The sequence below is a fragment of the Silurus aristotelis genome, assembly GCF_946808225.1.
Source record: "Silurus aristotelis genome assembly, chromosome: 13".
NCBI lineage: Eukaryota > Metazoa > Chordata > Actinopteri > Siluriformes > Siluridae > Silurus > Silurus aristotelis.
Genome location: NC_139586.1, coordinates 17,938,759 through 17,961,101, shown reverse-complemented (window position 1 = coordinate 17,961,101; position 22,343 = coordinate 17,938,759). Strand labels below are relative to the sequence as shown.

Sequence of the window (22,343 nt, the reverse complement as noted above, 5' to 3'; positions counted from 1 at the left end):
GTAGCGGTAGCGTCCTTATAGAGACAATACAGACAATACATTGCCAGTTTGGCCCTTCATTCATTCCTATATAGTGTATATATGGTCATATTCAAGCCAATAAAAATTACCTTAGTGGATTTCATCTTCAATTTGCACCACTGTTAATGAAACCCATTAATACACTAGGCATTAATTCTGTATAGTAAGGCTGAAAAGATTCCCCGAGTGATTCGAATACAAAAAAAAAATAATCGAGGCAAATTATTTATATCGAAGCCTTGTTAAGTCCATTAAACTACACACGAAATATTGTCTTTCCCCACGGCCCATTATTACTGACGTACCACCCGCTAAACTCTGAAGCGCTCTGCGTGGTGGAGGAAACAGCAAGGGGCGAGGAGAAGAGTCATATAGAAAAGCTTGTTTCCCGCCACATTGAAAAATTCAGATTTTTTTTCTTTCAATTACGAGTTTTTTTTTCTCGCAATTCTGATTTTTTAGTTAAGCTAATCGGCAGCATCACCTCCTCTATAGAGCCAGAATGCTTTACACATTGAAAATGAAATGGGCTACAATCATTAGAAACGCATGGTATTAAACTAAGACTCTGATCCCTCTGAACTCTAACGATCAGCTCTGGAGGAAACGGAACAAGATGAAGCAGGGGAGGCCTCGTTCATACACCCACAGCTTCCAACTTCAGGTCGACAACATGGTTACCGGTGGATGCACCAGAAATATTGCATGTTTACGAGAAATAACGTTGCAAATACGAGAAAAAAAGTCTAAAATTATTATTATTTTTTTTTTTACATTTTTTTTTTTTTTTGCGGAAACGGGCTTCCATAGGATAAAGGGCAAAGAAAACAACAAAAGGTTTTCAAAGTCTGTTGTCATTTCAAACTAAAACAAAGAAAACGCAGTACAGCGCGTTAACCCTTTTTCGAGTAATCTGAAATTTATTATTTTATTTTGTTATTCATCATTTTTTTATTTATATATTTGTATTTGCATTGTGATTTAATATGGCAAGTGTATGCAATTTCAGCAATAAAATAAGAGACCTGTCTAATGTTCTCTTGTATATTTCGTATTGCTCTTTAATTAAGAAAAAATACTTTACTTATTCGATTAATCATTGGAATAAATAATCAGTAAAATACTTGATTACTAAAATAATCGATAGCTACAGGCTGACTGTACAGTACACCCAAGTGCAAAAATTTGATACAACTTAAATTGATTTATAACTAAATATATGCTGTTTGTTAATTACATTTTTGTAATGTGTGATTGCCTTTTTTTTTTTTTATTAGAATTCTAATACAAATCTAATACAATGATATTTTAACTAAACAAAACTCTTAAATACCCTTACTTTACACAAACTTCTCATAATCTCATGACAAATAAGTGAATGTCCTTCAGCACCTCTCAAATAAAAATGCTGGAAATTTCTTATCAGATCTGCTTTCAGTCTAATCTCTGAGATGAGTACTTGTTAAGATTTCTTTCTCCCTTCTTTTTCTATTCATCCTCAGGCTATTTTTCCTGTTCTCTGTTACTCAGAGAGAATAAGAAATTTCAGCTATCATCAACCCCAGATCAAACGAGGCCTCGGCTGAATTCTCTGTCAGAATAAAACCATTTGTTCCTGCGGCTTACACCAAACGCCTCGTCCCTGGACCTCTTCCTCCTTCAAGTGTGTGTTTAATGTGCTTTCAGCAGCTCACTCTCCCGGGCCTGTCTGCCACTGCTCATTTTGGAAAACATGGCAGCTAACTTTAGCAAGCTGCTCAGCATGCGACTGCCTGCTTTCCACCCTTCTCTTTGTAAGTATACTTTTTAGAAAACCGAAGGGATTGTATAACTTTGAGATTGTAGCCTTGGCTGAAACTCTTAATGTAATAAACTGGTAATGCAAGAATGCAAGTGTCTAACAATGGAGAAAATGAGATAAAACACATTTACAACAATTTGAATATGTAATACAGTATGGACGTGCTGCATTTAATAAAATTTTTTTAATCATTTAGAAATTGGCATATGATTGAAATTGTTTTCTAGACAAATGTAAATAATGAATTTAATGGCAATGTATAAATGTGTTAATTTTTAAAGTGTTTGTAAGGTTCCATCAGTAATAACGTTATAAACGTATTAACTTATATAACTTATTTTGGGGTTATTTTGGAATCTAACAAAAAAAAAAATTCAAACAACACCAGAGTAGAAAAAAAACAATACTGTATTTCATAAAAATGTACAAAAGATATCTACAGCTCCAGCTCCATACACATGTTCACATACAAAAAAAAAGAAACATTTAAATGCCGCATCAGGTGGAGTCCAAAAGTCCAAGCAAATTGGTTTGCACGATATGGTTGAAATCTAATTTTGAGTGCTGTATCGTATGTCAGTGTTGTTATTTGAAATGAGAATAAAGACCAAAGATACTTGAAAAACCGCACTTCTTATAAGTATTGTATAATTTTAGTTCAATGGAGCTTTATTCTCTAACATAAAGAGACTGTCACACAGGTAAAAAGTGTTTTGCAGTTCAATCGAATCCTATTATACACTTCCTTACCATTTAGTTTATTTTTTGTCTCATGGACATTACTCATGATTTACGTAATGTACAAACTTTCTTTGTATGCTCAGGACAATCAAATTTACATTTTTTTGTTTTTTTTTCCTGCTATGCATTTGCATAGCTAGGCACTTGTTGCTACACTCATTTCACCACCATAAAAGAGAATACAAAAATACTGGACTGAAGTTTAGCAAATATTCTGTGGTTATATACAGTACATATATTTGTCTAAGGCAAAATATGGCTTCTTTTTTTAAGCAAAGGGGAAACTACTAAGTATTTGTTCTAATATTATACAGGATAATACAGATAATACAGACATGTATAAAAACATAAAATGCTAGGACAGTCTTAATTCTTTATTTATATATGCCAATAGGTCTTCATTTACCAAATCTACTTTCTGTTTGACTGTTTAAGACATCATGTTAAGAAACTTGCTCTCTTCTGCCAGAGCAGTCAACATGGAGGTCATATCTCCAATGGCCATGTTGCCAATTCCTGCTGGTACCGGAGGCAATGTTACAGAGTTCCGGGGTGTAGTGAGGCGGGAGGAATTCTGAGACAGGCTGCGGAGGATACTAGGACTTAGAGTTCCTGATATGAGACTGGAGTGGTCGCCATCATCCAGTATGGCATCAAAGTCAATCTGGGTCTGATCTACTCCACTGGAGGAGTCCACCGTGCTTGAGACTTGATTGATCCCTGGGGAGCTGACAGCAGCCATTGTTATGTTATCTGTGCCACGGTTCACAGCTTTTGTTGTATCATGCATTTTTAGACTATTGGCCTCAAACTTGTGGATATTTCCTGTATAAAACATGACACTGCTGTCGGTTTCACTAACACCAACACTGGCAGGATTCTTGGGGCTAGCTTCAGAGGTGTCATATTCTGGGCTGAAGTGCGATTGTGGATAAGTGGGTTGCTGTGTTGTCATTGCATTTGGCCCTGAGTGCTGCCTGGAGAAGGGTTTGGGTTCTGTGGGCGGCCTTGGCTGGAGTACACCATGGTTTCCGTTTAGGATAGGATTCTGGAAAAGAGTATCATAGCTATGCTGATCACCGCTCATATGGGAATAATCTCCTTGATTATTCTCAAAATTTACATGGCTTTGACTGGCCCCTGGCTTAGTTCTTACCCTGTTATTCTGCATGTGCATGGGCTGCACTGGTTTCTTAGATGGGCTTGTCAAACCGACATTGCCTCCTGTAATATTACTGCAAGACGCATGCTGGCTGGTGTTTCTGTTTATGCCACTTTCTTGGTTGTATACATGATTATTAATATGCTCATTCTGATTATTCTTGTTGCCTTGCTGTTTTAGAGTTTGGCTACAGTTCATCCTTTGGGCCATAACCTCACTCCGCTGCATAGAACTCTGTTGGGCAGCATGTGCAAGGTTCTGACTCATGGGTCTTACTTGTTGGTTGGATTTGAGGTTCTGGATAGAGCCTTGCTTTTGCTGGAGACCAGTTACATTTACCCAATCCAAAGATTGTGGTTGCTTGATTTGGCTGGGAGATGCCTCCACTGTCCCTGAGCTGACCTCATTCCACTGTACAGGCATGTGACTTTTGTTGGCACTGGGAGACATGTGCTGTTGTGCTGGACTAGTATGGCAAGAAGCTGATGTCTGTGGCACCATGCTGTTTGCAGTGCCATCCACTACAGCCATGCGTCTCTGGTAGTAACATGATTGAGGTGGTGGGGCACCATTCCCTAGGAAGCCCTGCGTTTGCTGGTGCCGGTACCCAGACCCATTGTGTTGTGTAGAATCTCCATTAGAAGTGAGGTACCGAACCATATCATCAGGTAACATCATGTCATCAGCAACACCATTGATTGTACCATCCATATCGCTAGTCTCCATCGCAGTGTTCTCCGAGATGCTGGGTGGCCGAGGAGGGTACTGAAGGCGATGGAGACTACCATCAGAGCGGACATTGCTCTGCACTGACAAGTAGCGACTTGATGAGGGAAAGTATGGTGGTGGATTAGAATTCACGTTGCTCATGCTGCTAAAATGTTGCCCCTTCAGAATATGTTGCTGATCAACAGCCACACGTCTAACTGGATCACTAGCCCGCCGTGTTATACTACCTGGTACTTCGTGAGGCATCATGCTAGTAGTGGGATACTCTGCGTCACTGCATCTCCTGGGCACTGTGGGGAGGCCAAGTGGGTGCATAGCTGTTTCATGTGAATCTCCCAACAAGGCTATCCGTGTCCTCAGGCTCATGCGATCCATGTTGGGCAAAGGGGTGGGTGGAGCGCCACCTGTTGCTGCAGCATATTTGGCTTTGAGTCGATAGTGCTGGGCTGGGGTGAGGCTGAGAAGGCCTGACAGGCCTCCGAACTGGCTGGCCTCACTAGAGCGGCGTGACAGGTCTGTAGAGATGGGGTCATATGAGTCGGCTGAGCTGATGTTGTTTAGGCGGATGCTGGCCTGTGAGGCCTGGCTGGAGCGACGGCTGGAGTTGCAGGGAGAAATGCCTGAGGAGCGGCGGCTTAGCGTATAAGCTGAACTCACTGTACTTGCCAGACTGTCTCGACGCTCCACTGGCTGGCACAGAACTGTTGTCTCACCAGGGCAAATGTCACTCAAACGAAGGCTGGTGATGGGCACAGGAATATTGCCTAAATGTCCAGAGCTCTCCAGTAAGGAGCCTGTGACAAAAAGGTGCAGGTATAAAATTCATGTGAAATTGTTCAACTTGTTCCACAGTTTATGATAAGAAATCAGCCATACCACATATTTTGTCACCTTTAATGATTTATCAGAAATGTTTTAAAAATATGTATAACTAAAGTAAACTTAATATCTTATAAATATACCTCAATATTTTATAGCCTTACCATTGATGGGAATTCGTGGTAGCTTGGTGTCAGGAGCTTGTGGAATAGCATTTGCCCAGGAGCACGACTCCCTCACTGTCTTTAGCTTTTCTTGCTTCAAATGGTTTAGTTTGCGAGTGGGACTGGCACTTCTGCGCAGGTGGAGGCCCAGTGTGCCCGTGGAGACGGTTGAGTCCACCAGGGGCACATCATCCAGCATGCTCAGGTCTCCCATGCTGCCCTCGCGGCCCGACAATGCTATTCCACCGTCATGGTGGGTGGCACTGCCAAGCGGTGACGGCTGGCTGCTACATGATGATTGACCACCAGGGCTGGACTGATACATCTAAAAAAAAGAGAAAAAGATGGCAGCACAGGTGAATAAGTATAATTTAAAGTAAAATGAAATTAAATAATTTAGTTAATGTCTCTTTATTTAATGTGTTCTCATTCATTTATTTTTTTGTCTTCAGTAATTAATTTATTAGAACTTTCTCCTGTTCTGGGTCCCAGGGGTTCTGGAATACACCCTGTAACAAAAAATGCAACTCCATCATAGGACACTATTAACACTCATTGAATAAATGATGACCCTGGAGGCCCGGGGTGGCATCACGGCTGGATGTGCTCATAATCTCACATACAAATTTATAACATTTGACATATGACAATTTTTTTTATTCTTTTAATAAAATATTCTATGTGCAAAATAACTATTTCGAAGCTTGCCATGTTCCTTATGTTACTGTCTTCCACTTTTAATCCCCTATGTGATTGTTTTATAAAGCTAAGGTTAAGTGCCTTACAAATTGTAATTTCCTCTGGCAATGACTTTGAGCATTATGCATACAGCATGGACTAAATTCACAAAGGGGGATCACTTCCAACAAAAATAAAGTACACCGTCTCTCCACATCTGTGTCATCTCATCAAACACTCTGAATGACGTAAATGTATTCTGTCCCTATGCGAACTGCCAAGTCATTCCTGATCACAATAGGATAACTGGCACTATTTGTATCACACGCAAAACCAGCCCTAGTGATTATTAGTGATTATAAGTGATATTTATCCTTACATTTCTGTTATCCTGTGGTAGTAAATTAGTTAGAAAGGGGTTGGGTGACATGCGAGCCACAAGGGTTTTTGGGATATCAAAGATATGTTGTGATTTCATTCTACAAAGGCTACAAGGGACTTTCAATCAAAATAGTTCCCACATCTTTTAATTAAATATAAACATAGTATATTTTTATTGCACAAATAATGTTTGAATAATATTTATAATATAAATCTCGACCATTTGTATGAGTATGTTTTTGCAGGTAAAACTAAAAATACTAAATATGTCAAATCAAATTTTAATATTGAAATATTAAGCTTTATTTATTTAAATGTGAGACTCCGTAATGTCAATGTCAAAAAGTTAACAAGTCTATTTTAGTCTTGTTTATATTTAATTTTGACAACAAAAAATTCAACCTACTTCAAATGCAAACTTTTGCAGTAAGTATTAATTAATTGTAAGTTTACGCTCCTAACACAATGTTAATTGTTCCTTCTATTTAATAATATAAAGGTTATTGTCCCCTATGCCATTTTCAACATACATTTTCTTCCATTAGCAACACCCCCACCCGCTTCCTATTAATTAACATCTAAGACAGTAAAAGAATGGAAAGGGATTAAAAGTTAGTGCTCACCTCAGTAATGCCTGTCCATAGGAAAAGTGAAAAAGCAGAAAGAAGATAAAGAGTAGAGTCCATAAACAGGAAGATAGTGATGGCAAGTTAGACAGAAATGGATTTCTTTTGATTGTAGCAATGGACATGCTTTTGTTAGTATGCTTCAGTTTGGTTACTGGACAAGACTGCATTTTAATTAGGAATCACTAAAATAAAGCATGAATAAACCACCTAATTAGTGTAATAGAAATGTGTCTTAAACTAGTTTAGCGATGTACTGAAACTTATACAAGGAATTATTATGTGATTGTCCCTTTATGGTTAATAAAGTTAATCTATTGAGGTAGCTAAACATACCACAGAGTTCTCTGTTTTTATTGATTTGACCTGTAGGTAGTCCTCCATGCCTCTAGTGGTACTGTTGGCCTCAAACTTTTCTTGTCCTCCCCGGCCAGGTTGTTTGGTTCCTCCTTCGTTCTCTCCATTCTCTCGTGGTGGGGGCTGAGGTCGGGGCACCAGGTCCCCACGCTGTTTCTTAGTAACATGTGCTTCTGGGCCATGCACAGTTTTGACATGTTTGCGTAGAGAGCTTGGGTCTGTGTACCGCTTGGTGCAACCCGGAATCTTACAAACATATGGTTTCTGTAAAGACAAATAAAGCAATTCAAGTAACAAAGCAAAATCACAGAAAGCAACATTTCAGTTATGATTTTTTAATTTCTATGCAAATTAGGTATGAAATGGTAACCCAAAACAGCTGGCTCAATTGATTGTGCATAACAACACAGACATTTTATTGCTTCCCCCACACAGAGTTTAGTCCCTGCAATTACTTCCAATTTACTATTTGACATGCAAAAATGAAAGAAAAGTCTATAATAGTTGTCTCATCATATCTTATATTATGTACTTATACAACTTATTAAATTTGTCTAAAGATATTAAAAGGAAAAATAAAGCTTAAATGAAAATAGTGGAAATAATTGGTGCCTTTGGTGAAGGTATCTAGTACAGAATGTTCTGTACTAGCTACTATTTGGCAAAAAAAAGCTAGTGGATGCGTAGCAGGTACCATGCAAATCCACTTGAATGTGTTTCACATTTAAAACAAATCACAGTTGATGTATATAAATTGAAGTGTGCTGCAAGCTAAAGATTATTGCTAATACCATTTCTCATTAGAAGAATTATAAATGCTATCTGCCCCTGTTTGTTCATATTAGATTCAACCAAAGTTTTAATACTCTAGTATTTTAAAGCACTGCCATGATGAGTTTACCAATACTAGGTGTCCTGATTCATGACTGCGTGCTGATAAGGTTGTGATAAATGCATCTCTGCTTCTTCCTTTCTTTTATTTTTTTCTTTCTTTAGGTCATGATGGATATGCTGAGGGGTGAATTGGCGCAGGATTTCATTTAATATTTGCGATCCGCAGGTGGTCTCTCCGCAGGGGATGTGCTTGATTTTTACTAATGCACTGTGGGCTGTCATGCTCATTAGTTCCACACCTCATTATTTGCACACACTTGCATGCAGAGCTCGTTAATGGGACATGGTTGGGCATGGACGAGCAATCACTAAGCATGATGAGGGAGTACACCAACAAATGTAATTCTGGCCTTAATTTTAAACTGTATGATGAAAATGGTATATTTACATAGAATTAGGCAGTTGGTGGTTCATTACTGCCACTGGGGAAAGGATTAACTGAAGCTCGATGAGCAGCAGAATTATAAAACAGCACTGATTAATGTTGCTTGTTGTTCACTGTTCTACTGCACACTGTGCGTTTCCATCTACAATGTGCTGGTACTGTTTTTGGTTAATCCAGGTAACTTAATAATGGGTTCCAGTTACAACATAATGCTTATCTAAAATCAGAAACCACAATTAATATCAGTTGCAAGGAGCTAATGGAGCACTAAAGATGACAAGAATTTACTTTCCATTAATGCTTTATCCTGCTTAGGGCTGTGGTCTCCACCTCACACCATGTTTCAACAAGGAAACCGATATACTTGCATTTAAGAAGAACTTGCAAAACTCTGCATAGACATTTAACCAAGACTAGGATCAACCTGGGAACCTTGGAGCTGTAAGGCAGAAGCAGTACCCACTGCACCATTATGACATGATAGTTAAAATCAATAATTGAATATTAACCTGAAAGTTAAGGGTGCACACTTATGGATTCTTAAATAAACAAAACACAGTTTCAGAAATATACTGGCACAATGACTGCTAAAATGTGTTTTTCTGATGTCTGTGTATATAATGTCTGATTTTTATTTTTTTTTTACCTCATTGGAATGTGTGCGGTTCTGATGCTTGGCCCGGTCCGAGGCGTTGGAAAAGGCCTTGTTGCAGCCTTCATGTTCGCACACGTAAGGTTTTTCCCCAGTGTGTGAGCGAAGGTGTGTTTTCAGGTTCTCTAAACGTGAATATGCCTTTGAGCAGCCTTCAAACTGCAACATGTACATACGCAACATACAGAGCACAATTAATAATTGAAAACCACAATTAAATTCCACTGACTATCATTTTAAAAAATGTTTAAAGGAGAAGAGAGATAGCAGTTTTATTTAATACTTTGGAGAGTGTGTTATGTATATGTGTGTATTTGGTGTGTGTGTGTGTGTGTGTGTGTGTGTGTGTGTGTGTGTGTGTGTGTGTGAGAGAGTGAGTGGGTAGGTAAATCTATGTGTGGCTGGATACTTTTACTTACAGTACACTTGTGTGGCTTCTCTCCTGTGTGTCTGCGCATGTGCACCACCAACATGTACTGGGCCTTAAAGGGCTTCTGCTCTCTGGAGCACTCCTCCCAGCGACACACAAACTCTTTCTTCTCCCCATGGATGTGCTCATTATTGATGTGCTGTAAATGCACACACACAGATGCACACATGCAGATGTAATTTGTGTCCTACAGACTATGTAACCACACTGCCTGCTAACACTGTTTTCCTTTGCAGAGTCTCCTTAGGTGTCTCAGGGGTTTGGCCTTTTCTTTGTAATGTCAGTGTTGTGTTTAATCTTTAATTGGCCGTGCTGTTTTTACATGTCACATTAAAAGACAACGCTAACGGCGTCTGTGTCTGGGGACCAACGCAAACCTGTATTGCAATTGAGAGCCAGAAAACTAATGTAATTGCAGTTCCTTAAGTGTGTATTTGCTTATCTGCCAAATTAAGAGCTGCAACATGCATCAAGTGTGTGCCTTTCCATGTTGAAAGCCACGAACAAACAAACGTGACAGTTTTGGGGTAAAGGGAACTTTGTTTTGACAGGCAAATCCTGTTAGAATCGTGACAGACAGAGAAGCAATTAAAGTTTAAAAAGAAGCTCTAAACTTCTATAAATATAATATGAGCTTTATTCACCAGAATATGCCTTAGGTTTAGACATTTCTAAGTTTCCATATTTCTCTTAAATTTATATCCACTAGTTGGGTCACTAGCTAACAGCTAGCAATCAAAAAGGGCAAAGTTATCCTGTGATTTATCTTTGAGAATTTATTTTTTCATTATTCTTTTTTTTTTATAAACTGTGAAATACTAAATAAACTATATACTTACTAAATGAGATAGTAAGGCTGCTAAAAGTTACTTTTATCTTCCTGTGTGCACACATGTACCAGGAGTAGTGTATAATTGGCTAAAGCATTGCTAGCATCTCAAAGGGAAAGGAGCTTCACCTCAGGTAAATTTTGATCATACACTGTTAGATGAATACTTGTGACTAGGTTTCTAACAGTTTGATACTTAACAGACCATTTTAGTTACAGGCATAATACTCTGAGTCAAGCTTGTCTTTTCCCTATATTAATTACATTGCTAATAACTGAGAAGAAAATATACTGTACTTTATTTTTTTTGTTTGAGTAGCCATACATAAAATTTTTTACACACTACATAATAATACTTCCTACCAAATTTTTAACATTATTACATTTCTCTATAATCAAAAAGTAAATAAAAACAGTGTGAGATTTGGGACTGATGTTTTATTTTTTTTTTCAATTTTTGTTGTATTTTTTTGTTTAAATTAAATTTGTTTTAATTAGATTTGTGCTTTTTCTTGAGTAAAGAATTTGGGTACTGTTAGGTGAGCAGGACAATTATCAACACAACACGTGCATAAACACACACATGAACACACACAGCTGCCAGCAGTGAGTCTTGAACACCTCCACACTTGCACACTACAGCAGCCAGGGGTAATTCTTTATTTCCTAAACCTGGACCCTCCGTTTGTCACACACACTCTCTCACACACGCACACGCACACACACACACACAGTCACTCTTTTTTTGTTGTCCCCATTGCTTGCACACAGACACACATACTTTTCTTTCTCTCACATACACACAAATGCACACACAACTCCTCCACATGACCATTATTATAGTCCACATCTGCGCGCACTCCATCATCTGCTCAGCTTGCCCACTGAGTTGCCCTAATGTCAGGCCTCTGATAACAAGGCTAGTGCTACACACGTATACACACACACTGAAGCCTTTGTTCCTCTGTAAGACCATAATAAGCAGTTATTAGAGAGGGTATCGCTTGTATAAACAAACAATCAGGAGTGTGTAATCTGGTAAAGATCCAGCTGAAGCATTGGGACTGAACAGGTACAATGGAAAGTGCATTGTGTATCTCTTTGTTTTTTTCTCTCTCTACTTTCTGTGTGTGTGTGTGTGTGTGTGTGTGTGTGTGTGTGTGTGTGTGTGATACACAGTCTAATCTCCTCCATCCACTGGCACTCTGTTTCTGCTCCACTGCCTTTCTGGAATGCTAGGGAATGCGGCCTTGCCCCCTGTTGCACCAGTGCATTATGGGACAGAGAGCAGCTCAGCAGAAGCACATAATTGCTAAAGAAGAGCGCTGAGCTGTAAAGGAACCTCCATCACATTGCCAATTTTTTCTCACACTTTTCTCCACAGGCGCTGTATTCAGGCACAAATTCCTTTTCCTGAGCTTTTGTCCTCAGAATAACAACTTATTATGTAAATTTCACTTATAGTACTGTCCAAGATTCTCTCTAATAAAATATACATTTACATTAATTCAACAGAAAAAAATTAAGATTGTGCTTATTAATCAGGATCTATCTATCTGTAGACCCTTGAGCCTATTTCTAAGAAATTTTTACATGTTAAGGTTAGAATTGTATTATATTACTAAAGGAGCATAATTTAGCTGCTTTTATGAAGCATTTGAAATAAGTAAAATAAAAAATCTAGTAAAATGTATGGAATCTAAATAAATGTATTCTAAAAGGATACATATCAGTTGAATATGCCTATATTCAAGATAATTTTATTACTAAACCAACTGATATTTCACTGGGAAAAAGCCCTCTGTGAAAAGGTCATGGGTCAAAATGAGTTTGTGTCACTCATCCACTCTTAGGCTTCTAGACTTAAAGATATAGTTCAACCAGAAGTGAAATGTACAATATTCCCTTCGCTCTTACTTACAATTCACACTTCAAACAACACATTTTGACCTCATATGACACACAGCATATAAAAATTAAAAATTAAAATATCCCAAAACAAAACAGCAGGGTCAGATGTAAGTAGGAGATGTGGTTAATTTTTTTTAAAAACATAATTAAACTTTAGTGTAGTTTAAGGAAGGTAATTAATAATATATAGGCTTAGTATTTATTTTATAATAAATTATTATGTACTACAAACAATTATATGTACTATTTCATTAATAAGTTTTTCTGTCACTTCACTTTGCTGAGCTAAAAGCTCCTACATGGCTATGCTTTAAACAGATCATTCAGCTTTTTATACTATACTCCAAAAGTCTATGTCTTGAGATACTCACATGGACCAGCTGCTCTTGGCTGTCGTACTCTTTGCTGCAGCCTTCCCAGTGGCAGTTTGTCTCATACGCCACCTCCGGCTCCTGCTTTCCCTCGTCTCTGTCCACATCCTCTTTTGGGTCGACTGGTGGTGACGGATCCTAAGAGAAAAGCATGCATTCAGACACGTGCACACTACAGAGGACTCAATTTGTTTATACAAGACCGAAGCAGACGCCTACACTTTAGCTGAATTAGAAAGAATCGAAGAAAAGGGTACTTTTCACTTTCATTTAGTTCCATTTATTTAACAATCTGCGGCTTGGTAATGAGAAGAAGAGAACAAACATGAAAACCAAATATGTGGGAATATGAGGGAATACGTGTGTGGCGTCTTAGCTGCAAACCAAACTGTGGGTCTAGCAGATGTATATATGGTCTCAAATATAACACACACAGTCACATAGCATGCTGACTGCAGCATGTTTATCTCTGCCCCGTGAGCTATCTTCATCAATTCTGCAGGCCCCAAGACGACTAGAGGCGCCTCGGTCCCCATGCATCAAGCCCCAACCTGCCTCCACTGCTGAGAGCAGCTACAAATTTGTCAAAAGATGAGTTGAGAAAGAGAGAGAGAGAGAGAAAGAGAGAGAGAGAGAGAAAGAGAGAGAGCAACAGAAAACAGGCGCTCACATGACAATAACGGCTGGCCAATATTTCATTAAAATGAAGTGCTCTGGCACAGTTTACACAGGAGCCTGGGACGGAGAGAGCAGGAAAACAAACGGACATAAAGCTCTTATCAGGAGAAGTTTTTCTCACGCCGAGGGGAGCATGAGACTCCCAGGGGTCTCCTGGCCTCTCGCTGATCACCATGCAAGAAATAACACACACACATACTCATGCAATATTTTTCCTGGATAACAGGACACATAGGAAATGCACCTCTGCTTTATACCATCAGTTATCAGAATATATCATCCATAAAGAACAGTGCACAACATAAGTCGATGATACGGTAGAAAATTTTTTTATGTATAAGGCAATAATTATTTGCAAGGAAGTAATTTTACATGGCATGATATACATGGAGTTTCGCCAAAGCCAAACAACTATATATATATATATATATATATATATATATATATATATATATATATATATATATATATATATATATATATATATACATACATACATACACATATACATTCATTCATTTTCTCCCGCTTATCCGTAATTCGGGTCGCGGGGGCAGCAGTTTAAGCAGGCCCCCGCCTTCGACTGCTGCCCAATCCTCACAGCACCGTCCCTCACGGTCCCTCCTGCAGGTGGTGAGCCCACGGGAAGTTACAAAAAAGTGTAAAATTACTTTCTTGCAAATAATTATTGCCTTATACATAAATTATTTTTCTACCGTATTATTGACTTATGTTGTGTATGTATGTATATATATATATATATATATTAATAAGTAGAGTAATTTTTTCATATAAAATATAATAATAATAATATTAAAATTAAATGTTATAGTGGGTGATATATAAACAGAATTTCACTCAGTGAAAACAGTTCAGTTCAAATCATCAGCTGTAGTTCTGGAGTCTGGTCTGTATTGACTTTCTTGAATTTATTTTCATTTGTTCTCTGACTTGTCTTAGTCTTGGGGTGTTGGTCTCACAAAATATGGTCTTGGTCTCTACTAACAGTTTCCAAAAATAACATTTGTGCTCTTTTCTTATTCTCATTTGCAAAGTTTGACAAGAATTAATTCCTTCTTTTGGAAAACAGCTTAATCATTGGCACAGTACATGAATGAAGCCTGTTGAAGCTTAGACTGGAAAAGGATGTGAAGTTTTTCAGACTTATTTTTATTTAGATTAGAACTTTACTTTGCCTTGGCCTCCTTAACACCCAGACTTGACTCGATCTCTAGTTCTGGTCTTGTATTTGCAAATGGTGGTCTAAGCTACAGCTCTATTCTAAATTGTACAGTATATTAGAAACATATTTTTTCAGACTACTATACATATTGTCTTGTAACCACCTTGGAAGTGAAGGGACAAGAAACATTAGGAAACAGGAGAAATAGTTTTTTACCGGTGAGCAAGGTGAGAGAGGTCGTGAGTTGTCCAACTCCAACTTAACCTTTGACCTTTTGCTATGCAGGTTTACTGTGCTGCTGACTGCTGAGTCACTGCTCGTGTTCTGTTGGGGAGAGATGAAGAGAGAATTGCAGAACTGTACAATGTTAAGTTTACCTAAAAGTCATAAATGAGGTAAAATATTCCATTGCCTCTTTGAGGTTTTTAAAAAAATAAATAAAGAAAAAAGTTACTACTGAAATGAAAAAGCAGGTTTTCACCATGTCATAAAGTATAATATCCATTTAGGATCCTGTATGCAAGTACAGGCCATGTAGCACTTCAGTAGTAGCGGAACAAACTGGAATCTTTCACGAAAGTCAAAATGTAGCGTGTATATAAGCTATTTTCACAGAACTGCCACAATAAGCAATTCATTATTTGACAGAAATGTTTCATGGACTTCACAAAATATTGGACGAATTGTTACTTATATTAGAGCTTGAATAGTTATCAGACTATTTCATTGTATTCTGTATTCTTGTAGTCTGGCACTGCAATTGGCTGAAACACGAAACTAAAGCCATTTTTTTCTGAAAAGTGACACATCAACAGAAATAGCTGTAAGTTGATCTAAAAGTACTGTATTAGACAAAAGGTGTTTTTTTTTTTTTTTACTTCTCTGTATATAGTTTGCTGAGTAAATGGCTCACATTGTCAATCTGGGACTTGTCTGTTAGCCCTATTTTATAGATTCAAAGATAAAGATTTCTCCTTCTTACAACACAGTTTAGATCATTTGTCAGAAAGCAAGGATGTGTGTTAAGAGATCAATTAATGCCTGAATTCTTTAAGCAGCAGCAGCCTTCACTTAAACCATTTCTGTGTGTGTATGTGTGTGTGTGTGTGTGTGTGTGTGTGTGTGTGTGTGTGTATGTGTGTGTGTGTGTGCGTGCGTGTGTTTATGCTTTATAGTAATGGCTTTGGTAATGCTAAATGAGAAAGTTAGGCTTTAAACAGTGGTCAGGTTCAGCAACTGTGTGTGTGTGTGTGTGTGTGTGTGTGTGTGTGTGTGTGTGTGTGTGTGTGTGTGTGTGTGTGTGTGTGTGTGTGTGTCCAGGTTGAGGGAGTCAGTCAGTACAGGAATTACAGACTTTAACTCAGCTATACCAGGGGATTTTAGGCCACAGATATGATGATAAGTGCCTTTGAACAAACACATGAAAGCCACTACAGTGGTCTGGGAATGATGAATCTAAAGCACACATTCTAAACATGCTGTTACAGATGTTGCATATTCTTTCTGCGACCTCTCCTGTAAGCATTTTGAGGTCTGACATATTGTAAGCACGAATTCCACAAAAGAAGTCACTGGGCTGAGCTTGGAGTTTTAAAGTCAGCTTGTGCTGTGTGTTGGAAATGACGTAGTGTGTAGAATTAAAAATATTCACAAAATGTTGTTATATTGTTGCTAGTATTTATTAATATTGAACTACCGGAAACTCTGTATTTAAAAACAGCAAGAAAAGCTCATTAAAATATTAACAAAATGTTAGCAAGTAAGACAGTTTGCAAATGCGTGTGTGTGTGTGTGTGTGTGTGTGTGTGTGTGTGTGTGTGTGTGTGTGTGTGTGTGCATGTTTGCTTGCCGTACCTTAGTTTCTGCTTCATTATGTGTGCTAGCACTCAGTCCCGAGCTGGTGAGTATATGTTGTCGAGAGGAGAAGGTGTGAGAAGGCTGAATGAGGGGAGGTGTGTGTCCAAAAGGGCTCAGGCCTCTCTGCTGAGACAGCAGCTGTTGATATGCCATTGGGTTGATGGAATGATGGAAAGGAAATGAAGGGCTAAAAGAGAATGATAAGTACAAAAAGACACAAAATACACATGGATAAGTGCTTGTTCCACTTCATCTTAGCCCAGATCTCTGCATTGCAATACATGGATGCCATATTTCATGTAACTGTCACAAATGACATAATGAGCAATAAATCACTGCAGATGTACACCCAGAGCCTCAGATAGAGACAGGTGGAAATATCAGACTGGAAACGAGCGCTCTGTAGAATAGCAGAGTCAAATCCTTTAATATAATTCATATATAGAATCTGACACAGAAATGGTTTTTCTTTTCAGCAAATTCAGTTTTCAGAAAAAATATTAAATACAATAAATTCAGCACAGAAGCTTTGCTTAAATATAGTGTTTGTAGAAGTATCAAAGGGTCAAGCAGTTACTCTTTCAACTCCAAATTATTAACAATTAGTCCTCTTATCCGACAGCAATTTGCTATATTTTAACAAAACTAACAATGATGACTTATTATGAGTTTATAGTTGAATGTAAAACTTCTTTAAGGGAAAACCTCTTAAAAAGAAACCTAACTCTCCCACACTGGATGACCTACTGATATAAAACATCTACAGGGTCAAACAAATGTTTGTGAACATTAAATGTAACTGTAAATTGAGTTGCTCAGAAAAAAAAGTAATCATTGGCAATTTGTTGATAGTGTTTTCTTTTTCTCTCTTAACTTTATTTGTGTAGCATTTTATCAATGAACATTGTCCCAAAAGCAGCAGTTTTTCTTTTCATGTACATTGAAGGAACTGAGCAATAAAACTTTGAGCAGTAATTAAATTTGACCTGGACTCAACATAATAAGTTCAATTTGCATGAGATAGTGCGATGAGTGATTCATGAGGCTGCGCTTTTACCTAATGCCGCCGACAGAAAGATGGCCGTATGAGCTGCTAGCAGCTGAGCTGGAGCGTGAGTTGTTGATGTAGGCCACTAGAGAGTTAGGAGAAGTGCGGATCATAGTCTGTAGGTCAATACTGGCGTCCGAAAGCGGAGAGATGGACAAAGCTCTCTTCCGGGTAAGCCTGGGTGTTAGGCGTGGACTGGGGAAGCGCGACACTGTACAACACACAAACACACATTAAGAGGATTTGCTTGAAGTTCATGTTAATTGACTAGGCAAGAGAAACGTTTCCATTGATAGGTAAAGATATGTTTGTTGAATGATATTATTTTAGAAAGCTAACCAGAAATATTTATCTGATTGAGAGGTTTGCATCAGGACCATGGTATTTATCAGAGACTAATTATAAACTGGAGCGATAAGCTTGTGGAATTTTCAAAGTCAGAATCCACATGCGGACAGTCCTGTTGTTTCTACCGTTGTTTCTGCCTACATTAGGATGCAATTGTTCTAATACAGTTACTGATCCAGATACACTGTTCTGATCTACACTAGGTTCTGCACTGCCTCAGTGGATTTACTCACCTAATCTGATGTTCGTGGCTAAGCAAATTTCGCCCACACCTCCCTCCCATGACCAACAACCCTCATCACTTTATCCACTTTCTTCTCTAACCTATTTTCCTTAATCCCCACATTCCTCTGACTCCCGAATCAAGCCGAGAGCTACCGTTATTTCCGGAATATGCCACCCTATACCATGGGAGCCTGATTGACTGATCCTGAAATATTATTCTCTATTATTCTTTCTGTCTTTTCAGCTAAGGAGAAATCTATGGAGTCTTTACAGCAGCCGATTGCATTGTGTCATTTCCCAACTCTGCCCACCTCCGTGCTATTTTTGGGTAGTGTGTGAGGAGCACGCTTGCCAGGTGAGACAGTGTGATCGATGCTTGCACACTCTCTCCCCGACACTCAGCCTCCCTGGAATATAGCACAGCCCTATCAATAAGTGCCAGCGATTGTGTCATCGCTAATACTGTAACCAGAGACCGACACTGAGAAACTCAACTAGCACGGATCACTTTGAAAAGAGAATACAACAAAACACAGCACGAGAATCTGATCGCACTAAACCAGGATGGAATGATGTTCCAAGTTTCACTGAAATAAAATAAAAAAGCCAAATAGTGCAATCAATTGTCTTTATCAGCTTCATCTCAAACTTACAATGACCTTGTTCTGATTTGACCATGGATGATTAATCATTGCCTATAATTTACTGCAATTATTTAGATACTATCAACTGTTGCAGGCGTCTATAGTTTTGGATAATGAGGGCAATTTACAGGATTCGTCAGAATAAAAAAAAGGAATGGGCAAGAAAAAATGGAACAGGTGTGTACTTGTCTGTATGTGTGTGTGTGTGTGTGTGTGTGTGTGTGTGTGTGTCCAGGTTGAGGGAGTGCACGGGCATGGAAAATTACTTTATCGTCTTTATCGCAACCAACAATTTTAGGTTAGCAAAAAAAAAGTTCTGGGAACGTTGGGCTCTGAGATTCTCCAATCTGCTAAAATGTTGTTTGTGTTATTTTCTATGTGACTTTCTAATAACTTTGCATTGAAGGGTGAAATGATTTGAACGTTCATTTGTTGTTTTGGCAGGAGGAGGTTTCCATTAGGAAAGCTTTTACATATGCAAGGTTTACAAAATTGTACTTAAAACCTGGTGCATTTGCTCACACTATGCTTTGGGTTATGCATTTACTTTAGGCCGTAATTGCAAAATATTAATGAATAAAAAATCCACCAGCAACAACAACTACAACAAAAACCAAAAACATAGCAGTAAAATCAATACCAAATGTTTTCACTATGCATCAACAACCATGTAATTTGATATTGTGTTTCTGGTTTTGTGGTTGCATTGTTTTTTCTTGTTTTTTTGTGTTTTGATGTGGTTTCTGATTGTCTGTTGTGTTTGTTGTTGAGGTTTATTATCTGTTTTTTACTCTGTTTGTGCTTTTTAAATTTGTGCTGAATTTTATGTTTTGTAGCCTTTTCTGTTTATAATTGCCTTTTTCTGAATTTCTGTTGTGTTTTTTGCTTTTGCTTTGCTTCTCATCTGCACTGCGAGTCAATCAATAAACAATTTTTACTTTAATGACACCAACAATGTAAAACTATATACTAATATATATATACTAAAAGCTATAAATTCAACAAAAATTCTGAAGTTTTGTATGCTGTATTGCTAAAGTTGCATTATAATTTACTATAATATAGCCTTTGTCTTGTTTGGAAAACTATTTATATACTAGTTTATTTTTTTTCCCTGGGTTATGGGTTAAAGGTTTTGGTCAGTGTTCCAAAATGAAAAATTCTGTGTTTTAACCCAACAGGTGCAAGGAATTAGTGCTGGTGTTGGCAAACGCATGTGTGAGTATGTGTGTGATTACGGGTTGTAACCAGAAGCTCTGGCAACCGGACGTCCATAATGATTCCATCACATCTGATGCCAACACAAGCAAGCTTACACAAACCATTTCTCTGTATGTGTGTGTGTGTGTCTGTGTGCACATACCCTGCTGAGCTCACAACTAATAAGTAATTCTCCAGCTTTGTAGCTGTAAAGGTCATTACTTTAAGCATGAGCTAACGGCTCTATGTAATTATAAAGGCATTCGTTTCAGCACTTGGGCCCCTAACAGACGCTTAGAACACAGGATTTTTTAGAGTTCATGGACACTGGACATTACATTAGCTGTGATTTCACTTTTTTTCAAAACAAGGTATATAAAATACACATTTACATATGTTTGCATGTAATACAGCAAACCACACTCCTTTGGTGTGAGGCTTTTACACTGAGCCTGTGCTGGTATTTGCATGGAGTTAATGGGGGCGAGGGGGAGTGTGTGGGATGCAGGCCGCTCAGCCTTGGCACTCGTATTTGTCTCTGTTATGCCCTCACCTCAGGGGAGATGTGTTTATTAATGTGCCACTTCCCTTGATAAATGGCCAAATAGAGAGCTGGGCGTCGCTTTCTCCATGCCTCCTGATACCCCCCCTTTTTGCAACCTTAGTGATTTATGTCAACAGAGACCGCTACAAACCTGCTGGAACCCTCAAATACCCAAAACCCTGCAAAATCCCTATTAAAAAAAGAATACTGCCATGACCCATAGTTTCTTAAAATTGCAACATGGTCAACAGCATAGCAAAATGTACCAAAACATACCAAAATATACATAAATATATATATACACACACACACACACACTGTATTTTTCAGACTATAAGTCGCTACTTTTTCCCCACGTTTTGAACCCTAAACAACCCTAGCTTAAACAACGAAGCGGCTAATTTATGAATTTTTCCTGGGTTTTTCTCGGTTTCACAAACTTCAAGCCAAAAAACTGAGCGACATAACATAAGACCAATGAAATTTCCGAACGGAAACGAAAAAACGCACCTCACCTGTGTTCTGAGCTGCACGGCATCGAGAGAAAAAAATGTTTTTTTTTAAACGCCTCACGATGCCAAAAGATAAACTTCCGAGAGAAATAGTTGTGAAAGGAAGGAGGAAGACAGTAAACAATGACTTACTTGGTAGGCTACTGTTTAGATACAAGCCGTTGTAACGCGTTGAGTCTGGGTCATGGGAGAGCTCGCTAACTCCAGTTGCAACAGAAATCATATAAGCACAGACAGGTTTCCAAAACTCGTGCTTTTTTATTTTTCTTGGCAACAGCGTTACGGGTAAGTCAAAGAAACTTAGAAATGAGCATCAGAAAATAATAATGACATAATCCTCGTCTTGCACACACGCAGTAATATAGGAAAAATGCAGCGGCAGCCTATTCCCAAAATACCGCTATGCTCCTAAAGGAAGCGCAACATATTTCACCCGTTACACCGTGTGTAATGTGTCTTTCGTTAAAGCCTGTGTAAAGTTCATTAGTGTAGACAGGTGTTGCTTATTTATGTTAAAAATAAAAAAAATATTTGTAAAATTCAGTGGGTGAATTATATATGGGTGCGCTTTATAGTCCAGAAATTATATATAATTATATATATATATATATATATATATATATATATATATATATATATATATATATATATATATATATATATATATATATATAATGTTATGTTCAAAGGTTATAGTTAATGGCAACCCTCATAATAAATATGCAAAAAAATATTGGAGGATAACCAAATTACAGACAAATGGGCCAAAATAAACAGCAAAATATGCCAGAAACCCAGCAAAATATACCAAAACATACCCCAACATAAATGTTCCATTTTAATCACTTTAAGTTTCACATTAGCATCATCATCATGGTTTAGTAGTTTTTTTGTTACCACTAAGAATTGTAGAATTGGGATTTTTGTTTTTTGCTTTTACAGTTTTGAACACCCATTTTTTCAAATATTTTATATGGTCTAATTAAAGATTGCAGTTTCTTTTGGCAAGATGCTGTTTTAAATGAAAATAATTTACGCTGATTTTTAACAAGAATGCTGAATATGATTGCTATCCCAAACTTTGCAATCCCATAATAAATATCCGTCCCAGTAATGAAATGTTCTTATAAAAATAATTTTTGTTAGTCATTTT

General features: G+C 37.9%; 1 protein-coding gene across 1 annotated transcript in view; it reads right to left on the bottom strand.

Moving 5' to 3' along the window:
• Positions 1–2,217: 2,217 nt before the first annotated feature.
• The window catches only part of gli2b (GLI family zinc finger 2b), a 76,792-nt gene continuing 56,666 nt past the window's right edge, over positions 2,218–22,343 (bottom strand). Inside the window, exons 6-14 of the mRNA XM_083557967.1 lie at positions 17,727–17,928; positions 16,667–16,856; positions 15,029–15,136; positions 12,952–13,089; positions 9,830–9,979; positions 9,405–9,569; positions 7,459–7,743; positions 5,438–5,762; positions 2,218–5,248 (exon numbers count right to left, since the gene is read on the bottom strand). Coding sequence (XP_083414093.1) covers positions 2,994–5,248; positions 5,438–5,762; positions 7,459–7,743; positions 9,405–9,569; positions 9,830–9,979; positions 12,952–13,089; positions 15,029–15,136; positions 16,667–16,856; positions 17,727–17,928 — 3,818 coding nt within the window. The 3' untranslated portion in view covers positions 2,218–2,993. The remainder of the gene's footprint in view (positions 5,249–5,437; positions 5,763–7,458; positions 7,744–9,404; positions 9,570–9,829; positions 9,980–12,951; positions 13,090–15,028; positions 15,137–16,666; positions 16,857–17,726; positions 17,929–22,343) is intronic.